This window comes from Nannobrachium achirus (genome assembly GCF_963921795.1).
Source record: "Nannobrachium achirus genome assembly, chromosome: 16".
In the NCBI taxonomy this organism is placed as follows: domain Eukaryota; kingdom Metazoa; phylum Chordata; class Actinopteri; order Myctophiformes; family Myctophidae; genus Nannobrachium; species Nannobrachium achirus.
The window spans coordinates 58,844,909-58,869,777 of record NC_137823.1 but is presented as its reverse complement, the minus strand read 5'-3'; the positions used below and the strand labels follow the sequence as shown (position 1 = coordinate 58,869,777).

Genomic DNA, 24,869 nt, shown 5'->3' with positions numbered 1-24,869 from the left:
CACACACACAGAATTTCTGCCCCCAGTTTCCGTGAATCTTTTTACTATTTTTACTATTTACACATTTTCTTCTCTTTGTTGTTGAAAGGAAAGTGTTAGAATTATACTTTAGTCGTTATTTTTTTAAATAGCGAGGGACAGAAAATGCTCTGGGGGCAGATTCTTCTCTGCCTACAAAATGATGTCACGGCCAGGATTGGTTGGTCAGCAGCTGCTCTAAAGCACCATGTCCACTAGGGGGCACACATGCATACTTGGTCAGATATGTGTTAGATTTATTCCAAGATCATGGAAGCAATGTCAATGTCATTGGGTATTCAGGTGTCAATCAACTCTAGACAACCTCGCAGGTACAAGAGGGGGTGGGGCTAAAAGAAGCAGGAAGGGAAACAATCTTTGAAAACAGAGATGTTTATGAATTAAATAATCTGGTAAATGTTACCAAATGAAGCGGGCAAGGGATAATAAACCAGTGTGGATGTATTAGCATGTCTGTGTGTTTGGAGCTGGGGTTTCACTCAGTATTTCTACCATAACCAGCTGACATTAATAACTACCACATGGACTTTGGCTGGTCAACCAACACACACTATCCTGGAGGAGAAGAGAGTGTTTGGGAGACATTTCAACAGGTTTCTGAGTGAGTATGGAGGCTATCTGATAATTCAGCCCTAGAATGGCTGTGATGATATCACTTACATATCACAATGTCACCAACACAGGAGGGCATAGGAGTGAGCTGTGGCTTTATATGGTATATGGAATACATTAAATGAATGTAATATCACAGCCACTCTAGGATTACAGTGGGACCTTTAACAGTGTTGTGGTGTTTTGGATAGTGTGCTTATAGGACCTGCTACCAAAGCTGTGCAGTGCAGTAAAGGTGATCAGGACTTGTCACTGCATATCAGAGGATCCAGGTACAGTCAGTCAGACAGACAGACAGACAGACAGACAGACAGACAGTCAGTCAGTCAGTCAGTCAGTCAGTCAGTCAGTCAGTACCTGGTTCTCCAGCTCAGCCCTCATCTTGTTGGTAAACTGGTTGCTGGCAGCAGTCTGTCTAAAGTTTTCAGTTCAGAGGAACTCTGAGCACAGACAATACTTTCATTGAGGATTAAAAATCCAAGCATTCAGGACAAAAAAACAAAAGTGGTTTGTGAAGCTAACGTTTAAAATGTTCTTTTGGACTGGATGGGTCCTTCATGTCCTGTCAGAATCATTAAGAAATGAAAGCAGAGTGATTCTCTCTTACATCTGTGATGCTGCCGTAAATCAGTCAGTTACATTAGATGTTATTGTTACTATTGGTTGGTTGAAATGTCACTGATAGGCCTGTCACAAGTATGATTTAATCACCATCATAATCGTCTCCATGTTGCTATGTACCGGTATATCTGATCTATAAGCTCACTATGCATCACAATGCGTCACGTTGTGAGCTTGTAGATCGGCTATATCCACTACTTTTAATTATTAAATATGGCCTATTTTGGCCGTAGCTTATTATTTATTTTGAAAAGCTAAACAGAAACATCATTTATATATTCCTTCCAATGATCAAGGACAAATTCAATTAAATTATTGTGCAATTATGCAAAATGTCACGATGGTGACACTGATCTACAATCTGATCCGTATACTCCTTACTACCAGTAAGACGCCCTAAGGGCGAGAAACGAGGTTGTGCTGAAACAACAGACTGACACATATGTCCATATATGGGCATTCCCAGATATGGGCTTAAAAGAGTAGTTCACCCCAAAATGATTTTTTTTCCCTATTGATTACTCATGCCATGGAGAGTAGAGTTCAATAATATTTGTAGTTTTTTGTCGCATTCCTAAGACAAAAATGTGATAACAATAAATTTACCCCCATTCGTTCCGGATGGGGACCCGTTTCGAAACGGGTCCCCATCCGGAATCAATGGGGGTAAATTTACTTGAATCAAATTTTTGTCTTAGGAATGTGACAAAAACCCAAAAATATTATTGAACTCTACTCTCCATGGCATGAGTAATCATTGGGGCTTTTAAGCCGTGACATCATTTTGTAGGCAGAGGAGAATCTGCCCCCAGAGCATTTTCTGTCCCTCGCTATCTATACTATAATTTTGCGAATGTCTGTCTGAGTGAGTGAGTGAGTGAGTGAGTGAGTGAGTGAGTGTCTGTCACAGCGTTTCTCCTCAGTGGCTGGAGCAATTGATCTGAAATCGCATCACCATTAGCATATGAACACACCTGACATAACTGTGAAGCCCGTTTGTCACTTTCACAAATCGTATGCTGTATATTAGCATTTTTATGCTGTATCTATATCTATTTAGCCTACAGTACCTTTTGTGACCACACATGTTAAGGGAGGGGCGCTGTTGTTCAGGCCATGCACAATCACACACACGGGGGGGGGTTCTGGCCCTGTTACAGATGTTGTCAAAAAATCATGCAGATCGGTACACAGTATCTCTGTAGCCGTTAAATGGAACGGGTATTTCTTACATTGATGCTCCTACATATTAGCATGCAAGCACCAGTTAAAGTTACTTTCCATCCCTCATATACTGTGTGCACAGTGCACATCGTATAACCCACACACTGCACATCATTTCGGAGCTCATATCTTTGAACGGTTAAGGGCTAGTTTAAAAAAACGACGACTAAGAAATAACGACTAAAGTATAATTCTAACACTTTCCTTTCAACAACAAAGAGAAGAAAAATGTGTAAATAGTAAAAATAGTAAAAAGATTCACGGAAACTGGGGGCAGAAATTCTCCACTGCCTACAAAATGATGTCATACTTAACAGAAAAAAAGTCATTTTGGGGGTGAACTACTCCTTTAATATTGATGACATCAGGGACCTCCATATAAGGCTGTCTTGGCCACATATGGAGGGTTACGGACTGACTGACACACACACACACACACACACACACACACACACACACACACACACACACACACACACACACACACACACACACACACGCACGCACATGATCTGCAGGTTTTCATACTAACTAGTAAGACGCCTCAGGGCGACATGCAACCTCGCCCTAAAGGGTGAGGTCGCGCCGATTCACCCTTTGTCAGCCTTCTGATTGGTCCCTGACTGGCCAACCAGAAAAATCCTTCTCTTTTGCTACAGGGGGTGGAGATATGCAGTGGGACAAAGTCCTCTTTCTTTCGTTCACATACATGGAAAGAGTGTAGTTTTAAATTGATATTGATATTTATTTTTATTTTTTCTTTGTCTTGATAAATAGTAACATTTTGGAACACAATGGAGTGAATACACAGTGAATATGTGTTGAAATGATAAAAAAAAATCGCTATGTAGATTACTAGTCTTGCATAGACATCTCCTGCTAGACTTCTGCATTGTGACTGATGCGGAAGTCTCACCCCCGCTGCTGGTGGTTGAAGGCTGAATTCCAGACGGAATTATAATGAATATGTTTCAACAAACTAGTTCACATGAACGATATCGATGTAACTAAGATATTCGATGTAACTAAGATATTCGATTGGGTACATATATTTTAAATGGGCAGAATTACAATTAAAATACATTTTATGTTGAGGGCAGGGCTATCCACCTCTTTCCGCGGGAGTTTACTGGAGATTATTTGGACCACACTTTCGGTTTAACAGCAGATATACAAGCTCACGTCGCGTCGCAGATGCAGCCTGTTGTGAGCTTGTAAATCACACTCGGCTGAGGTGCCGGAAGCTCGGTATAACGTCTGCGCAATGCACTATGGGGCTCTCTCCCTCTGCCTGTGTCAGAGCATTTATTTTGGTTAAACGAATTAAAACATGTATTTTCGGGGGAAAACGCCAGTTTTGCAATGTAACTACTGTACTTTTTTGTTCCTTTTTAATTAATATCACCTAGATGTTTTTCTTTTGGTACTTTAAGTAACAATAATGAGGCTATGAAAAATCTTGTTTTTATAATGGAAGTGAATGGACAAAAAAGTCTTCCCTGGCTTTTTTTGTCCCACCTAGTAACAGAGCGACATGGGGCGGGACTTGACAAAGAGTGAATTCTTGGCCATCTGGCCAGTGATGTATATCTGACCAGTTACCCATTTATGGAGACTCCTGCATGATAGTCAACAATGTTGTCAAAACATGCCAATATATGGGCGTTACCAAATATGGACATTCCCAGATATGTCCTTAATATTGATGACATTGGGACAGGGATCTCCTTATATGGGCATAAAACATATGTTAATTAGTAAAGCCAAGCAGGGCCATGGCGAGTTAGGGCCTGGGTTTGATGCCTGGGGATCTCCATATATGGGCACTTCATTTTATTTATTTTATCCTTTATCAATATATATATCCATATACATATATGGACTTAATATTAACATTTTCAGTAAAGCAGGTTAGGTCAGTTAGGGCCTGGGACTGATGACATCAGAAATCTCCATATATGGGCATAAAGGGGATTTTGTTTATTAAATGCGACCTACGGTCACAATTAGTTGATTGTAAGTCAACAGTTTTTCTCTCTCCACTCACCACTCAGGTTGAAGGGCCTGGGATTGATGACATCAGAAATCTCCATATATGGGCATAAAGGGGATTTTGTTTATTAAATGCGACCTACGGTCACAATTAGTTGATTGTAAGTCAACAGTTTTTCTCTCTCCACTCCTCTACCACTCAGGTTGAAGAGTGCATCGCTGCATGTCTGGCTGGCATCTCACAGAGGATGTTTTCTTCTCACCACCTCAAGCTGAACCCTGACAAGACTGAGCTTCTCTTCTTCCCAGGTAAGTCCTGCCCCATGCAGGATCTCACTGTTTCTATCTCCGGTGACTTCCGTTCCAACAGCCAAGAGCCTTGGTGTTGTCCTGGACAGTCATTCATTCATTCAGAGCCTTGGTGTTGTCCTGGACAGTCAGCTCTCACTCAAGGCACACATTGCAAGGCACAGGATTGCAGATCCTGTAGGTTTACACTCAATATCAAGGGTCCCCGAAACTTTTCAGGCTGTGACCCTCAAATAATCACATTTGAACTGGGGCCCTCACCACCCTGACAGGCACTTTAATTGTAGGCATTACATTTAGTTTGACTCAGTTCCACAGATAAATATTGTGAAAATAACCAATCTACAAGATTACTTGTATTATGCCAGTTGATAACTAGAGGTAGAGTCTTCGTCCTACTCCTCCCGCCCAATACTCCACGCTGACACGCTCAACGTTTTGAGCTTGTCGATCTGCTATTTTCACAATATTTAATATCTGTGGAACCGAGTCAAACAAAATGTAATGCCTCAACTCCTACAATTCCAAGTGCTTGTCAGGGTGGGGGATCCCCAGTTCAAATATGATTATTTTGGGTGTCGCGGGTGAGAACCACTGGACTAACAAACTAGCCTGGAGGAGAAGAGAGCGTTTCCCTTCCACATTGTGCTGGATTGATGTTAGTGACTGACCTAGATATGACGACCATGCAGATGTACATGTATGCTGGTCATCATAGTCTATGGGTGCACTTGCACCCCCTGGCCGCCAGGGAGTGCAAAAAGGTGTCTGTATCTTAGCTCTGGTGGCGAATTTGGTGGTGAACTGCTCCTAAAGACCTCTCTCCTAAATGTATTTTACACACAAGTTGTTGGAAAAATAAGTACATAAATCATACAGACATATGCTCCTGGTGTCTAGAAAAAGCACAGTTTATATTGTGTTATAATTAGGTAAAAAATAAACCAAAATCCGAAAATGTTCGTACGCGTGCAAGCGTGCCTGCATGAGGAACCCAGTCTTGCACCCCCTGCTAGAAGAGGCTAGAATCGCCTATGCTGGTCATTCTTGTTTTTGTTACTTAGGCTTGTTTTTCTTGACCACAATGTTAGAATTGTCATTTAGAAAGCATGTTATTCAGACTGATGCTAGGTTCATTGTTTACCTGCTATCCCATAGTTTCAGTGTACAGATCAAACCTTCTGATGGATTTCATAGACTTGTTTGACAGCACTGTCATCGTTGTTGTGTAGGATTCATGTTCATGTGTTTTCTCAGACATTTAACATGACCTTTGGCTACTTGTATTCGTTCTCACATTGGTTTTCCCCTCTTCACCAAATCTCTGCGACGTGTTGTGAGTAAATTGGCTATTTTTGGGACCCACCAGAATAGGGATGCTATTGGGTTCAGGTGGTTAATGTAAAAAAACAAAAAGAAGTTGTTATCACACAAAGACATTGTGGCCCCCTTAGGGTCCCGGACCCCCTGTTGAAGACCCATGGTTTAGCACTACACTGTCTCTACTGTATGTGATCCTAGTTTACTGACACATGACTACGCTGTCTCTATGTGATCCTAGTTTATTGACACATGTCTACGCTGTCTCTATGTGATCCTAGTTTACTGACACATGACTACGCCGTCTCTATGTGATCCTAGTTTACTGAGACACTACACGTTCTATGTGTGTGTGTATGTATGTGTTTACTTTGCTTAATGTAAGTCGCTCTTAGAGTATCTGCTAGCTGCCAGGTTTTCATCTATTGTTTGATTGTGATGTTATTTTGTAGCGTTACGGCCCCAGTGCAGGCTATGTAGGACAGATGTAGCTCCAACATCTGGCTTTGTCCGGGCTCTGAAGCGTGGCCTACATCTGGCCTACATCTGTCCTGCATCTGGCCTACATCTGGCCTACATCTTGGCACAAAGCGCTCAAATTTTGTCCTCAGATGGATTATAGATATAACTGTCTATAGCTATAGGATCTGATCATTATTCTACTGTTGAAATGAAGTGATAATAAATATCACTGTGCATAAGTTTGTGATCTGTGGCCTTTGTGTTTGACGTTCAGGGTGGATCCACTGTTGAGGGAGTGGATCAGGATCCTCATGCCCACCTTCTCTACTAGACCACACCATGTTAAGAGTGTTACCAGAGGGTATGAATTTAACCCACACACCATACACCACAAGAACTTACCCTAACATCAAAGGGCCATTCACACTATAACTATGACTGTATTTCATGGTGCTCAGTGTGAACTGCCCTTAACACCACAAAACAATTTCGGACATTGAAAATGGGTTCTATACGCCCATATCGTTAATGTTATTTTAATTGAATGGTTAAAGGAGATATAGTCAACTTTTTCTTGAAAAACGGATGCTAAAATAAAAATGTTTCGAAAATATTTTATAAAAAAATAAGCTTCATATATGTGTTTCTATTAAAAAATGACCACAAAAAGCGTAAAATCATGATAAAATAATCATTTTGGCCATTGTCAGACCGACACTTTGTTTACATTCTAGTCTATCCACCTCTTTCCGCGGGAATTTACTGGAGAATGTTTTGCACCACACTGCACCACACTTCCGGTTAACAGCAGACATACAAGCTCACGTCGTGTCGCAGATGCAGCCGTTGTGAGCTTGTAGATCACACTCGGCTGCGGCGCCGGAAGCTCCGTCCAATTTCTGCGCAATGCACGATGGGATGTTGGAAACTTGTGGATAGACTAGGATGTAAACAAAGTGTCGGCCCTGCAATGAAAACGTTGACTATAGCTCCTTTAATTGGAAATGTTATTAATTAATGTATTATTGATTTTGTTTTCCTGTAATAATTATATCTGCTCTCCTCCCAACAGATACACACACACACACACACACACACACACACACACACACACACCCACACACACACACACACACACACACACACACTACTAAATCCTTTTGACAGGCGTTTATTAATATACATTTGTGTCAATAAAGAAATTAAATCAAAACCCACCTTGTCGTGATTTTTGACGACATAGGTTTAGTTAGGTTCATGTTTTCTTTATTGTTTTTAAATGGTTTTATCCTTTAGTTTTAAGGTGTTTTCTCTAATAAAGTTGTTTTTAGTTTTTAGTTTTCAATTGCCCCCATGTAAAGCGTCTTTGGGTACTTTAAAAAGCGCTATATAAATCTGAGTTATTATTATGTTTTTGACAGTATTATTGGTTCATGTTTTTGACAGTACTATTACAGTATGTTGTCACAGGATATGTTGTGTCTTATGATATGAGTTTTTTTTTACTATATAGAGGGTATGTGTGTGACATCATCATCATACCAGGAAGTTACGCGGGAACGCCTATTGAGTGGCAAAAACTACTTTCTGGCCTTGACAGCCCATGCATCCAAACAAAAGGTCTGATTGCATTAAACGACGTTAAAAAATGTTAAACTCACTTTGCCACTCACATTGACACTCGATTTGCCACTCAAATTGCCATTCACTTTATGCATGCGCATAGCCTTTATTAATGGTTGAGGTGAGATTTTTATGTTGTAACAAAGTCATGGAATGGAAGCGGTTGGAATCTGTTTTATGTAAGTTTCAAGTCAAACAGGCAGAATGCTGTCTAGAATCAGTAAAAAAAAAACGGGATGCTGTTTAAATCTGTTAAAAAACTGAATGCAGTTGATAACTATGTGGCTCAGCTTATAATTGTTCATTAATGTGATATGCTGCATGCCATGACTGATGTTTTTTCAGTTAAACATGTACGCTTGGGTGTAGTACGACACCGCCTGAAACCTTATAGCCATTCATTATTTTAATGTAACGACCAAAATGTATGTAAAAACCCAAGAGCTTATCTGTTTGATTAGAAAATAACTTTTCTATTTTTGCTAACTTATCAAATTACTTAAATATAAATGGTGAATGGTGCATTTATATATCACCTTTCTCCAATGAGCTTTATGATGGAAAAAACAGAACACCACATTAAATATGCGAATATTTAAATATTTTTATGTTTTGACTTGCCGTCTCTTGCTTCGACTTCAAATATGACCCAGAATATATTCAGTGTGAAAGACCTGGTGGTGTAGAGGTAACACACAGGACTTGAAAGCAGAGGGTTGGGGGTTTGAATCCGGGCAATAGTAGCTTCTTTTTTTTGGCCATAAGAAGAGTTGGATGGATTTAGCCCGCCTCCTTCAGGTGGTAGAGGGAGGGGCTTAAAATTTAAATAAAATTAAAATATTTATTTTGTTGCTTTTCCCTTTGTCTCCTTTTCTCTGCCACCTTTCCCTTCGTCACCGCGCAGCTTGAGATGTTGCTTTCGGAATCTCGTTAGTGTCGCTGATCTTTACACTCTGATGTATACTGTCTTTTACCATCTTTCGGGGGTTTGTATTGTGGGAATCTCTATTGTGTCAACTTTCGGGTTTTTCTTTTGCATGTTTGCCCTCGTAGCATCTTTCAGGGTTGTTCCTTGAACCATCTTTCGGGGTTGTTCCTTGAACCATCTATCGGGGTTGTTCCTTGAACCATCTTTCAGGGTCGTTCCTTGAACCATCTTTCAGACTGTTCCCTTCACCATTGGTGAGGTTTGAACTTGCAGTGTTTGAACTCTGAGGCAATTTTCTTAACCACTGCACCACTGCGGATCTTACTTAATCTGTTCTCTGGCAAGCTGTTAAGTGAAAGATCAGAGGTAAAGGTACAAGAGCCAGGTAAAACTTCGGAAAACCCCTCTTCAGGGTTTGAACTAGGAACCTTCTACTTGGTAGTCCTGCATCTTGTCCACTGCACCACCACAGCTCATGCAGTAATGGTTTTCTTACACAATTTTAATTGAAGATTAGTTAAAGGTATAGGAGCCAGTTAAAACTTTGAGCAACATCCTTGCCAGGTTTGAACTGATGACCTTCTAGCCACAAAGCCTTCACCTTAACCACTACTCCATGAAGATTTGTACAGGTTCCGTTCTCTTGCACATTTTCAGTAAAAGATCAGATAAAGGTGCAAGAATAAGATAAATGTTAAACAGAATCCTTTGCTGGAGTCGTACCAGAACCCTATGGATTGCCAGTCAGGGATCTTACCACTGCACCACTGGAGTTATTAATCTGTTTTCTTTCAAGCTTACATAAAGGTAAAAGAACTAGATAAAAGATGGAGAAAATTCCTGTCTGGTTGTGAACCCACGACCCTGTACATACAAGGGCTGCAGCTTAACCACTAGCCTACTGAATTTAACATTTTATTTGCATTTTGTAGTTTTTAATGAAAGATTAAGTTACTAGAGCCAGACAAAACATGGGAAATGTTCTTGCTGGTTTCAAATAAATCATCCTGATTGCAAGCCCGGTATCTTAGCCACTATATCAGAAATCCAGGTAAAAAGAGGACATAAAGAAAGATAAAATAAACAACAAATGGTTTTGCTTGTGGTAATGCCGGTTCAATCTTGAAAAATATACCTGCTGGTATTGAACTCACCACCCACAGATGATAAGACCTGCTCTTTAACCACTGCTCCACCACACTGCTTTGTTTGTCTTTGGCATGTTATTGATTAAAAGATCAGACAAGGGTAAAAGAGGCTGGTAAAACTAAACTAAAGATTCTTGCTGGGATTGAACCAACAACCTCCTGTCAACAAGACCCATTTCATATCCACTACTCCATCAAGATTCACACTTTGCAGTGTCTTTTGCATGTTTTTCACTACAAGAGTAAATAAAGGCGCACGAGTAATGTAAAAGAAGGCAGATATCTATGCTGGGTTTGAACCGAGGATGTTAAAGTTGGAAACTCTGTCTTTACCACTGCACCAACTGTAGTCTGTAACTAGAAAAATATTGTTCCTTCGAAACAATTGTGGGCTCGCTTCAAGCCAGAAAACAATGGCTATAAAAGCACAAAATGTCAATATCGCAGGCAGTGCTCTCTTTGACGTTACTGACGTCAAAGATTGGTCCATTTTGTTCCAAAAATGTGTTGTGCAAAAGTTGACCCGCTGGTGGCGCTATAACAGGCCAATGTGAGAAGGTTGGTATCCGTTCCTTGACCTATTGGGAATGTGCTTGCAAGATTTCACGCACATCCCAGGCTGTGTTCATGATTTGAGGTGTTTTTGGCTTTGGCCACTTTATCGCTGCTTGCAGCTATATTTATTATTATTATTTTATTATTTTATTGTATGCACTTCATAGGCATGTTAGATAAAGGTCCTTAGATTGCGTGTAGAATGTTTCATGCAAATTGCTAAAAAGAAATCCTAGAATAAAAACGGTTTTAAGCGTTTCACAAACTGCTCAAAATGATATAGCGCCCCCCTTTGGCCAATTGGGGTATGATTGGTTTTAGTGATATTTGGAATAACACTCTACATCTTTGCCAAATGCCATGAACATGCTACTTTGTATGTATGATTTAGAGGCAGAAGAATAATTTGCATAAAAATGCAATATTCATTGAATTATTTAAAAAAGCATGTTTCAATTTTAAAGAAATCCAATCTGACAGATCTTTAGATATCGGTCCAAAGTTCACGTAAAAAAAGTGTTGTGCACGTGACGCGAAAATTTCAGAATAAAAGCGGGTTTACGCGTTTTACAAACTGCTCAAATTGGCGGAAAATCTAAGGGCGGAGCTTACTTAACAACGACACAGATGTCTTCCGCTTGAGTCAAAGCACGCGTGTAACAAGTTGCATGTCTTCAAACGAAACGAGTCAAGACTTATGTCCATTTGAAGTTTGAATTTTCAAACGCTTCGTATAGCGCCCCCCTTTGGCCAATTGGAATAAGATTGGTTTCAGGGATATTTGGACTAACCCTCTACATGTTTGCCAAATGCCATGAAAGTAACACTTTGCATGTTTGATTTAGAGGCAGAATAATAATTTGCATAAAACCGCAATATGAATTGAATTATTAAAAATTAATGGTTTAACGTACAAACTTCTCACCACATAGACTGTATAGGTATTGGTCCAAAGTCCATGTGAAAAAAGTTTTGTGCGCTTAACTCAAAAATCCCAGGAGGAGATAGATTTTTACTGTATTTCATATAATTCAAAATTGTGGGAGACCTAAAGGTCAGAGGTCAAAAGTCAGAGGGTAAAAGTTGTTCGGCATGAGGAGACGCATACGTGTATACAGGTTTCATGGCTGTATGTATAACACAGCATGAGCTATACCTGTTCAAAGATCGTACTTTCGAAGGCTTCCTACAGCGCCACCATTTGGCCGATTGCTGTAAAAAGTAATAGCACACTTCCCCACTGTAAGCTGAACACATTGATGTTTTTATTTTCATTTTCTCACTAAGTATGTAGGAGTAGAAAGGAACCGAAAATCCCGTCTACTTACTAGATAAATAAACTAGAAAAATATTGTTCCTTCGAAACAATTGTGGGCTCGCTTCAAGCCAGAAAACAATGGCTATAAAAGCACAAAATGTCAAGATCGCAGGCAGTGCTCTCTTTGACGTTACCGACGTCAAAGATTGGTCCATTTTGTTCCAAAAATGTGTTGTGCAAAAGTTGACCCGCTGGTGGCGCTATAACAGGCCAATGTGAGAAGGTTGGTATCTGTTCCTTGACCTATTGGGAATGTGCTTGCAAGATTTCATGCACATCCCAGGCTGTGTTCATGATTTGAGGTGTTTTTGGCTTTGGACACTTTATCGCTGCTTGCAGCTATATTTATTATTATTATTTTATAATTTTTTTGTGTGCACTTCATAGGCATGTTAGATAAAGGTCCTTAGATTGCGTGTAGAATGTTTCATGCAAATTGCAAAAAAAATCCTAGAATAAAAACGGGTTTAAGCGTTTTACAAACTGCTCAAAATTATATAGCGCCCCCCTTTGGCCATTTGGGGTAAGATTGGTTTCAGTGATATTTGAACTAACCCTCTACACTATTTTGTCATGAAAATGTGACTTTGCTTGTATGTTTTAGAGGCAGAAGAATAATTTGCATAAAAATGCAATATTGTTTGAATTATTTAAAAAAGCATGTTTCAATGTTAAAGAAATCCGATCTGACAGATCTTTAGATATCGGTCCAAAGTTCACGTAAAAAAAGTTTTGTGCACGTGACGCGAAAATTCCAGAATAAAAGCGGGTTTACGCGTTTTACAAACTGCTCAAAGTGGCGGAAAATCGAAGGGCGGAGCTTACTTAACAACGACACAGATGTCTTCCGCTTGAGTCAAAGCACGCGTGTAACAAGTTGCATGTCTTCAAACGAAACGAGTCATGACTTATGCCCGTTTGAAGTTTGAATTTTCAGACGCTTCGTATAGCGCCCCCCTTTGGCCGATTGGAATAAAATTGGTTTCAGTGATACTTTGACTAACCCTCCACATGTTTGCCAAATGCCATGAACGTGTAACTTTGCATGTATGATTTAGAGGCCGAAGAATAATTTGCATAAAACCGCAATATATATTGAATTATTAAAAAATCATTATTTAACGTACAAACTTCTCACCACATAGCCTGTGTAGATATAGGTTCAAAGTTCATGTGAAAAAAGTTTTGTGCACTTGACGCGAAAATCCCAGGAGGAGATAGATTTTTACTGTTTTTCATATAATTCCGAATTGTGGGAGACCTAAAGGTCAGAGGTCAAAAGTTAGAGGGTAAAAGTTGTTCGGCATGAGGAGACGCATACGTGTATACAGGTTTCATGGCTGTACCTAAAACACAGCATGAGCTATACCTGTTCAAAGTTCGCACTTTCGAAGGCTTCCTACAGCGCCACCATTTGGCCGATTGCTATAAAAAATAATAGCACACTTCGCCACTGTAAACTGAACACATTGATGTTTTTATTTTCATTTTCTCACTAAGTATGTAGGAGTAGAAAGGAACCGAAAATCCCGTCTACTTACTAGATAAATAAATAAATAAATAATGACAATATCTAAAGTGTGCTCGCCAGGTACTGGCGAGCCCACAATAAATAAACTAGAAAAATATTGTTCCTTCGAAACAATTGTGGGCTCGCTTCAAGCCAGAAAACAATGGCTATAAAAGCACAAAATGTCAAGATCGCAGGCAGTGCTCTCTTTGACGTTACTGACGTCAAAGATTGGTCCATTTTGTTCCAAAAATGTGTTATGCAAAAGTTGACCCGCTGGTGGCGCTATAACAGGCCAATGTGAGAAGGTTGGTATCTGTTCCTTGACCTATTGGGAATGTGCTTGCAAGATTTCACGCACATCCCAGGCTGTGTTCATGATTTGAGGTGTTTTTGGCTTTGGACACTTTATCGCTGCTTGCAGCTATATTTATTATTATTATTTTATAATTTTTTTGTGTGCACTTCATAGGCATGTTAGATAAAGGTCCTTAGATTGCGTGTAGAATGTTTCATGCAAATTGCAAAAAAATCCTAGAATAAAAACGGGTTTAAGCGTTTTACAAACTGCTCAAAATTATATAGCGCCCCCCTTTGGCCATTTGGGGTAAGATTGGTTTCAGTGATATTTGAACTAACCCTCTACACTATTTTGTCATGAAAATGTGACTTTGCATGTATGTTTTAGAGGCAGAAGAATAATTTGCATAAAAATGCAATATTGTTTGAATTATTTAAAAAAGCATGTTTCAATGTTAAAGAAATCCGATATGACAGATCTTTAGATATCGGTCCAAAGTTCACGTAAAAAAAGTTTTGTGCACGTGACGCGAAAATTCCAGAATAAAAGCGGGTTTACGCGTTTTACAAACTGCTCAAAATGGCGGAAAATCGAAGGGCGGAGCTTACTTAACAACGACACAGATGTCTTCCGCTTGAGTCAAAGCACGCGTGTAACAAGTTGCATGTCTTCAAACGAAACGAGTCATGACTTATGCCCGTTTGAAGTTTGAATATTCAGACGCTTCGTATAGCGCCCCCCTTTGGCCGATTGGAATAAAATTGGTTTCAGTGATACTTTGATTAACCCTCCACATCTTTGCCAAATGCCATGAACGTGTAACTTTGCATGTATGATTTAGAGGCCGAAGAATAATTTGCATAAAACCGCAATATATATTGAATTATTAAAAAATCATTATTTAACGTACAAACTTCTCACCACATAGCCTGTGTAGATATAGGTTCAAAGTTCATGTGAAAAAAGTTTTGTGCACTTGACGCGAAAATCCCAGGAGGAGATAGATTTTTACTGTTTTTCATATAATTCCGAATTGTGGGAGACCTAAAGGTCAGAGGTCAAAAGTCAGAGGCTAAAAGTTGTTCGGCATGAGGAGACGCATACGTGTATACAGGTTTCATGCCTGTACCTCAAACACAGCATGAGCTATACCTGTTCAAAGTTCGCACTTTCGAAGGCTTCCTACAGCGCCACCATTTGGCCGATTGCTGTAAAAAGTAATAGCACACGTCGCCACTGTAAACTGAACACATTGATGTTTTTATTTTCATTTTCTCACTAAGTATGTAGGAGTAGAAAGGAACCGAAGTTTTGAGGAGAACTTGATATGACTAGTATAGTATAGAAACTAGAAAAATATTGTTCCTTCGAAACAATTGTGGGCTCGCTTCAAGCCAGAAAACAATGGCTATAAAAGCACAAAATGTCAAGATCGCAGGCAGTGCTCTCTTTGACGTTACTGACATCAAAGATTGGTCCATTTTGTTCCAAAAATGTGTTATGCAAAAGTTGACCCGCTGGTGGCGCTATAACAGGCCAATGTGAGAAGGTTGGTATCTGTTCCTTGACCTATCGGGAATGTGCTTGCAAGATTTCACGCACATCCCAGGCTGTGTTCATGATTTGAGGTGTTTTTGGCTTTGGACACTTTATCGCTGCTTGCAGCTATATTTATTATTATTATTATAATTTTTTTGTGTGCACTTCATAGGCATGTTAGATAAAGGTCCTTAGATTGCGTGTAGAATGTTTCATGCAAATTGCAAAAAAAATCCTAGAATAAAAACAGGTTTAAGCGTTTTACAAACTGCTCAAAATTATATAGCGCCCCCCTTTGGCCATTTGGGGTAAGATTGGTTTCAGTGATATTTGAACTAACCCTCTACACTATTTTGTCATGAAAATGTGACTTTGCATGTATGTTTTAGAGGCAGAAGAATAATTTGCATAAAAATGCAATATTGTTTGAATTATTTAAAAAAGCATGTTTCCAATGTTAAAGAAATCCGATCTGACAGATCTTTAGATATCGGTCCAAAGTTCACGTAAAAAAAAGTTTTGTGCACGTGACGCGAAAATTCCAGAATAAAAGCGGGTTTACGCGTTTTACAAACTGCTCAAAATGGCGGAAAATCGAAGGGCGGAGCTTACTTAACAACGACACAGATGTCTTCCGCTTGAGTCAAAGCACGCGTGTAACAAGTTGCATGTCTTCAAACGAAACGAGTCAAGACTTATGTCCGTTTGAAGTTTGAATTTTCAAACGCTTCGTATAGCGCCCCCCTTTGGCCAATTGGAATAAGATTGGTTTCAGGGATATTTGGACTAACCCTCTACATGTTTGCCAAATGCCATGAAAGTAACACTTTGCATGTTTGATTTAGAGGCAGAATAATAATTTGCATAAAACCGCAATATGAATTGAATTATTAAAAATTAATGGTTTAACGTACAAACTTCTCACCACATAGACTGTATAGGTATTGGTCCAAAGTCCATGTGAAAAAAGTTTTGTGCGCTTAACTCAAAAATCCCAGGAGGAGATAGATTTTTACTGTATTTCATATAATTCAAAATTGTGGGAGACCTAAAGGTCAGAGGTCAAAAGTCAGAGGGTAAAAGTTGTTCGGCATGAGGAGACGCATACGTGTATACAGGTTTCATGGCTGTATGTATAACACAGCATGAGCTATACCTGTTCAAAGATCGTACTTTCGAAGGCTTCCTACAGCGCCACCATTTGGCCGATTGCTGTAAAAAGTAATAGCACACTTCCCCACTGTAAGCTGAACACATTGATATTTTTATTTTCATTTTCTCACTAAGTATGTAGGAGTAGAAAGGAACCGAAAATCCCGTCTACTTACTAAATAAATAAATAATGACAACATCTAAAGTGTGCTCGCCAGGTACTGGCGAGCCCACAACTAGAAAATGTGCAATTTGGGAAATTGCGAGTGTGGTTGCCCGCCCCGCCCCAGTTTCACAAGGCGATTATGTTGTCACGTCGCTCCCGAGATCATTTGTGTTTCGTTTTGAGAGGGTTGTTCCCCCTGAAAAACGCGTTTTGGCCTGAAACGGTTACGTTTTGCGCATTTGTGGCGCCCCCTAAGGGTCGAAGTGGAAATGCTTCTGGGGATTTGTTGAATATCCCACCCGCGACTTGTGTTTAAAATTTGGTGTTGACTGGATGTTTCGTTTGTTATTTATGGCTATTTTTGGCGAAACTGGCCCCTCCCGCTAACTTTGGAACCCTGTTACGGACGAACGGTATGGACTATCGAAATATCGCTTGAATATGTTCATCGCATGGGTCCAGAGATCATGTGTACTGATTTTTGTGACATTTGGAGTAAATATGTAGGAAAAGGAGCAAAAAGTGTGTTTTGAAGAAAATTCAAAATGGCGGAAAATCTATCCTGACGCAAATGGGCGTGGCCTATATGAGGAGATGCGTCATGACCCAAGGAATCCAGGGAAAAAGGAATTTTAATTTTCCGACCTACGGTTCAAGAGTTATAGGGCAAAAGGTAAAGTGGGGTGTTATAGCGCCACCATGTGGCCGACTGATGTAATTATTTTTTTATTAATTCTTACCCTTATTATGAATCTCCTCTCCAAGTTTTGAAACTGTAGCCCCTATGGTTTGCGAGAGAAAAATTATTGAATTTGAGTTTTAGCGATTCCCATTATAAGTCAATGGGGAAAATTAATTCACTAATAAATTCATATCAATTAAACGATACAACCTTTCTCTTAGAAAAGTAATAGCACACGATTCCCGATTAACCCGGTCAATTTGACATATGGCGCGAGTGTGTGGCGCAAAAACTGTGGGAGGAGATTCGCGCCAAACTTTTGGTTACACTATAAATAAAGTTTCCCTAGAACTATAGTGTGTTGCCCTGTAAGGGCAACCACACTAATAATGACAATATCTAAAGTGTGCTCGCCTTATAGGCGAGCCCACAATAATGACAATATCTAAAGTGTGCTCGCCAGGTACTGGCGAGCCCACAATTATATTGTTCTCTTGTGTGTTCTTCAGTGTAAGTTTAGATAAATGTAAAAGATCCAGGTAAAAGTTGGAGTATAGTCACTACTGGATTTGAACTCACAACCTTCTGTACTAGAGAGCTGCAGCTGAACTACTACACCATTGAAGTTATTTCTTTTCTACAGCTATGTGGATATCTTTGTAAAAGATTGGGTTTTGAGAGCCAGGTAAAACTTGGGAAAATGTTCTTGCTGGTTTCAAACCAAGAACATACTGATTGCAAGCCACAGGGCTTGTAACCACTGCTTTAGAATAAAATAAAAAGTAATCAACAAATAGTTCTGCTTGTGGTAGTTCCAGTTTGAACTTGGAAAAACATGCTCAGATGATTTGAACCCAGAACCACCACCATTAGAGACTTGTTTCTTAACCACTACTCCACCATGGTTTCTGGTGATTGTTGCCATGATAACCATGACTACATCAAGGTTAACTCAATGAAACTAATCTTGTAAGTTTTTTAAAATGGCCCCACCATGCTTATCAAAATATCTTATATAAATATTGGTCAGGGTACTAAAGTATCATAATATAGTTGTATACAGGTTTTAGCCTTAACAACCACTCAGATATTTAAATATGTTCTGACTGTCTCTAATTTCAAGCCATTTCGGATGCCACGCCAAAATGCCCTTTGTTGGCAACAGGACAATATATTTGGGCTAAAATTGGAACAATACAGAGAAGATTGGTAAGGTACTTAGAAAGAACCTACATAGTCAATCCATTCAAGCCAATTTTAGTACCACTTTACCTCATGGTTCCATCTCTTGAATTCAGAACCTACTATACTCAAGGACTGGTTTTTAACCACTCTACCATTGAAGTTATGACTTTAAATTGTAATTTTAGCAAAAGAATTGGGTTAGAGACAGGTAAAACTTGGGAAAATGTTCATGCTGCTTTGCTAATTCTATGCCTTTACCACTGCACCACCTGTAGTTTGTATTTCATGGGGTAAAAGAGCTATGTAAAAGTTAGAGAAAACTTGACGCTGGATTTGAACTCAGAACCCTCTATGTGCAAGGACTGTTACTTAATCACTGAATTTATCATGTTCTATTAAATTTTGCACTTTGTAGTAAAAATTACAGTTAAAACATTACACATAAGCTACTTAATACAATTATGGCCAGTATTTACAATCAGTATTACTGAATAATATTCTTGGCTTGTAATTCAATTTATATAACTCATATTAATTAATTTAATTTACACGCTTAATGTGAGTAATTTATATTCTAATCCTGTGTTTTTTCAATATAAGTCATTTGTATATCCACATTTCAAATTGTCTTAGGTTTATTTTCAAGGACCAAATCCAGGTATAGGCAGTGTTCCATTTTATGGCTAAAATCATACATAATATTATCAATGGAATAGTTCATATCTTTTGAGTTAATTCAGACAAATGTAATATAATCAATTTATTAAGGTGACAAGGCACTATTCTTGTCTGCAAATACTGGGTGAGGGAGCTCAACCCTAACCTAGCACCCTAGCAGCTGGGGTTAGGGTTTAGGCTCAAATACCGACAAATCAAATTCCGACGTGTGTCAGTCAGCTTGCCAAGGCAAACACATATAGCATTTTTAGCTCACAAACGCTTAGAAAATGCCCCTGGAAACATAGAAGCATGCTTTTCCCAGCATGCTTTGCATAGCAGGTAACCAACTTATTTGACCAATCAAGGGAAAGGGGTGAGTCAACTACTCAGCTCTATAAAAAGTACTTTATAAAACTGAGTTGGATTCAAACAATATTTCAGCCTTATAAACTACTCGATAAAATTGAGTTACACTCAGGTATCATTCTCCGAATCATTATGTTTTATTCAACTAGAATGAGTGGATTCCAATCATAGACATTTTTATTTAATGTTAAAATTTTAGATAGAGGTAAAAATTGTCAAGATGTCTTTGCTGGATTTGAACTGAGGACTTTTGAGTTATATTTCCTATATCTTTACCACTGCACTACTGTGGTGCATAGTTGTAGTGTATTCTGTCTTGCTATTTATTGAAATCATAGATAAAAAATAAAAGCCAGGAAAACGATGGAGAAAATGTAATACTGGTTTTGAATCATCACTTTCTGTGTTCAAGGCCTGTATCTTGACGACCTCTTATCCACACTGGTTGTAACTATAGACTTTTTTTCACAAGCACCAATATTTAGCTGCAGTTAGGGACAGTGTAGCGGTCTGAAGGTCAGACTCCCAGCATAGAGGTTGCATGTCCCACCATGCTTTTCAAAATATATTTAATATTGGTCCATAATATGGTTTTGGCCTAAATAACCACTTATATCTTTAAATTTCATATTCTATCTTTCTTTAATTCCAAGCCATTGCAGATGCAATATCACCAGTAAGGCTCCCTAATCGGGAGATAAGCGACCGTAGGTCACTTATCTCCACAAATAGGGCAAAAATGTGTTTTGCCAAAATCTTCCTGATCCATGTTGATGACATGAGTGTAGACATACTGTGTAGTGATTTTCGTGAGTTTAGGGCAAAATCTGTAGGAGCAGTGTCCAAAAATGTGTTTTTAAAAATCGGCCTGGAGGTGGCGCTATATGGGAGAGATTCATGTTGATGGGATGAGTGTAGACATACTGTGTACCGATTTGCGTGATTTTAGGGCAAAAATTGTAGGAGCAGTGTCCAAAAATGTGTTTTGCAAGAATCGGCCTCATGGTGGCGCTAGAAGAGGGCCATGTGAGAAATGAGGGGTGGGGTCTCCGCGCCGGCAAGGCGGACGAATAGGTACCGGCCCCGGCTGTCCCGGTCGCTCCTAGCCGGAGTTACGGCATTGTATGTGAGCTGCAGTGTAGGGGGTCCTCCACTGGGGGCGCCACCACTTTTGCATCCGTTCTGGAGCACCAGGAGTCGGTGGTCCCCGGGAATTCCCCGTGAGCAGCCCCGTTGGGGTGGTCATTTGGTCAGTTTAGCACATTTGGTCATTTTTTACATCTGGGGGTCCCCCAGGGACCTGGGTCCCTGGAGCTCCGGAGGTTCTTGGAGGTTGTAGTTTGGCAGGTAAGGAGTGTGTGTGCAAAATTTGGCATGGATCGGGGCAACGGTTGCGGAGATATGAGCAGGGCAAGAGTGTGACGTGTGAGGTGTGACAGACAGACTGACGGACTCACTCACAGTTTGTGCAGGGTTTGATAGTAAATGCGACCTACGGTCGCAACAACGGCTTTTGGATTGAAATTGAAGTATTTTCTCATGCCAATAAAGCTCCTTTGAATTGAATTGAATTGATTGCATTCAGTTAGTAAAGTTAAGTTGAAACTCCAGCATTAAATAACAGGAGGTGTGGGATTTGAACAAGGACTGGTTGCACATAAAATCAGTTGCTTAGACCATTACAGCAACACTCAAACACATTCTTCAGGTTAAATCTAGTCCTATTTTATGTTGGTCTTCAATTATTAAGATTAAATTAAACTGCTGATTTAAAAGTGGAATGTATGTGCTGTGAGTGTGATAATTAGACTACTACACCATTCAGTCACACATCTCTTAGTAATGTTGAAGTGTTCTTTAGTATGTTACCTTCAATTATTAAACTTAAGCTGAAAGACTCCAGCGGTGAACTCCAGGAAGACTGGATTTGAACATGGAATCTCTGTGCATGGAGTCTGATGATTAGACCACCACACCATCACTTTGCTAATGTGTCCTTTCATCTTAGCCGTCAGTTAGTAAAGTTACAATTCTAATCTCCTGGATTCTGACAGTCCAATGTAAGCAGGCACGCACGCACGCACACACACACACACGCACACGCACACACACACACACACACACACACACACACACACACACACACACACACACACACACACACACACACACACACACCATAGTGTGTTGGGGAAATGGGTGAATTCATTTCTATTTTCCAAGAAGTGAATGTGATATTATTTGTTTTTGATGTCTTGCAAGGGATGGGTCTTATGAAAAAAAAAACAAGAAAAAAAAAACATTCGTTCATTTAAGAAGATTTCAAGAAGTACAATGGACCCAACTATAGCCTAATGAATGCTTTGCAGTGCCAGTGCCACCCCTATCCTATAGTGTAGTTATATGGTGCCACAGTGGTACCAATATGACTATAATGTAATATTGTACTTTTCACAAGATTTGTGTCTTTTCAAAATGTCCAAAAAGTCTCTAACCTACCGTAGTCTGTGAGTTCAACTTCAACCTTTTGAGTTCCCAGTTTGTTGTGATCAAAGAGCCTACAGCAGGAAACTGTGTAAACTTTGCCCTGCCGGCAGCCTGGCACCCACAACCTTATCCACTCACATGGGCGTCACACCAAATTCTGGGCCCTGGGTACAAGGATTCACTGCGGGCCCCCCATGAATGTTAACTATTGAAAAATAGCAGATATACAAGCTCACAGCGCCAAGGATGAGCCTGCAACGCACATAGAGGCCAAATTTCAATAAGACATGACCAGGGACGTGCTGGCCATTGGGAAAAGCGGGACAACTCCCGAACGGCCGGTTCATTCCCGGCCGATCCAGGCCGGCCATTAGGAAAACAATATAAATAAAATGTCGGCCTTCGTTCCATTTTGGGGGCTGGGCGGCCAACAAAGTAAATCGTCACTCGTCGGGCAGAAACCTTGTATCTCCAAGTTTCAAATTTGTAAAAGCCCTGCTTCATCATATACAAGGCCGTTGCACAAAAGTAGTGAAAACAGGAGATCGGCTGTTTTCACTAGTTTAAATCATTTTTTAAATGATAAATACAAAACAAACGGTTTTGGACATACAAGGTTTCCACCCGACAACGACAAAATATAACTCATGTAATTGGCCCACTGGCTTGTCACTTGTCATGATCTGAAATGGCAAATCTTTGAGTAGCAGCAGCGCTATAGAGAGAGAGAGATCTCTCTCTATAGCGCGCAATGAGGGCCTCTCCAACTCTTTTTCCCGGGCTGAATCAGGGGCCCAGCATGTCCCTGGACATGATCCTCACATTGAGGGGCCTCAAACACAAAGCCAAAAGCGATTATGGTTACAGTACACAAATAGGGGTGCCACAAATGCTACAAATGTCTCTGTTACAGAAAGGTATAGGTACACTTTTTGGTTACTGTAGCTTAGCCTATCTTCCAACAAATAAGAGGTCAATGTAAAATTCCAAACAATAGCGCATTTTTCAGGAAGGAAGGAAGAAGTGCAATACGTGTTTAGAGAAAAGTCTTTAATATTTTGTCCATCTTTCATCTTGCCCAGTGTTATAGCAGACAGCAGCGTGTTCAGGTTCTGGTACCCAGCAGCGGTTATTGCATGGGTCAAACAGGCTCTCTCTCCAATCTCCATCTTCCCTCTCTCTCTCCCTGCCTCCCTGTCCACCCCCACTGTCTCTGTCTCACTTTTAGAATCTCTTTATGATGTCACCCGCCACGGGAAACGCCTTTGGATTTGCAGCGGCACATACAGGTGTGGTGTGACCCACGCAGTGGCCAATGAAATTTGCAGGGTTTTCGCCATTCGCTCACCTGGTTCCCATAGCAACAGCAGGTATCACTGCCCCACAGCCAACAGCTGACATGAGCACACGCACACATACCAATCTCACCATTTAATCACACCATCATAGTAGCTATAGAGGGTATGCGCGTGACATCATCATCATACCCGGAAGGAGTGCATCTCTCCACTCCGACATCTCTCCTTTCCGACATGTCTCCATTCCGACACTAACCCTATATCTAACCCTAACCCTAAACCGAACCCCCATGGGAGTGTCGCCACTCCGACAATAAGAAGTCAATTTCGGAGTGGCGACATGTCGGAATGGAGAGAGCCTCCCACCCGGAAGTTATGCTGGAACGAGTACTGAGTAGCAAAAAACTACTTTATGGCCTTGACAGCCCATACATCCAGACAGAAAAGTCCTATCTGATTGCATTAAACGATGTTAAACAACGTTAAACTCACTTTGCCACTCACTTTGCCACTCGATTTGCCATTCACTTTATGCATGCGCATACCCTCTATAGAATAGCAGGTAAACTATGTACAAAAAAACATACTATTCTGTATCTTAGACCTAGAGGAAGAAAACTGGGTTTTATTTAGTAGAACAGATAAGGAAAGCGGTACAAACCTTACATGCCGTGAGGCCAGCTCTGCTCAGGTCCATCTTCTGCGTGTCACAGGTGAGTCCGGTGGCGTTCCAGTCCAGGTCGTACTGCTCACAGGTGCTGTGGAGCAGCTCTCCAGAGGTGTTGACCAGGGGGACGGTGAGCCTGCGTGAGTCCGCCAGGCTCCAGCCACAGCTCTGCCTCATCTCCACCACGGTCGGGTCACGGCACCAGTGCTCCGGGGTGAAGCCCTGGTACACCACGCCAACGTACAAGCCCGTGAACGGCAGCGACACGAGGCACAATAACGCGAAGAGGCGTTTCTGGCAGCGTCCGAAGTTGCCGACCTCCTCCAAGATATCATCGAAAGTTGCCATTACGTGGGCTATTATCTCCAGAGATGGCTACTGTCTGAAGATGGAAAATACTAAGATATTGCTTGAGATGAAGTAGAAGTACTGACAAGTACTGAAAAGTTTCTTTTAGGGATTTGAACAACGCTGACATGTATGGGACAGCTTCTGAGTCTGATATGGCTACTGTAGGCTTAGGCTACTCTGCAACTTCTTGCCAGTGGGCCAGAAGTTAAAGTCCACAAAGTGTAACTAGATTGAATATTCATTCACTATGCACAGTAGTGGAGATGCCATGTTACTGTTTAATAGGGTTAGATAGAGATGCCAAAACAAATAATTCTCTCAATGAGTAAATGTGTACACATGAGAAGAGAATGA

At 40.4% G+C, this 24,869-nt stretch overlaps 1 protein-coding gene across 1 annotated transcript in view; it reads right to left on the bottom strand.

The window, feature by feature from the left end:
- The window catches only part of LOC308301249 (solute carrier family 22 member 2-like), a 40,197-nt gene extending 15,531 nt beyond the window's left edge, over positions 1-24,666 (bottom strand). The window contains exon 1 of the mRNA XM_080745165.1: positions 24,159-24,666. Within this exon, the coding sequence (XP_080601291.1) occupies positions 24,159-24,512 (354 nt within the window). The 5' untranslated portion in view covers positions 24,513-24,666. The remainder of the gene's footprint in view (positions 1-24,158) is intronic.
- Positions 24,667-24,869: the final 203 nt, after the last annotated feature.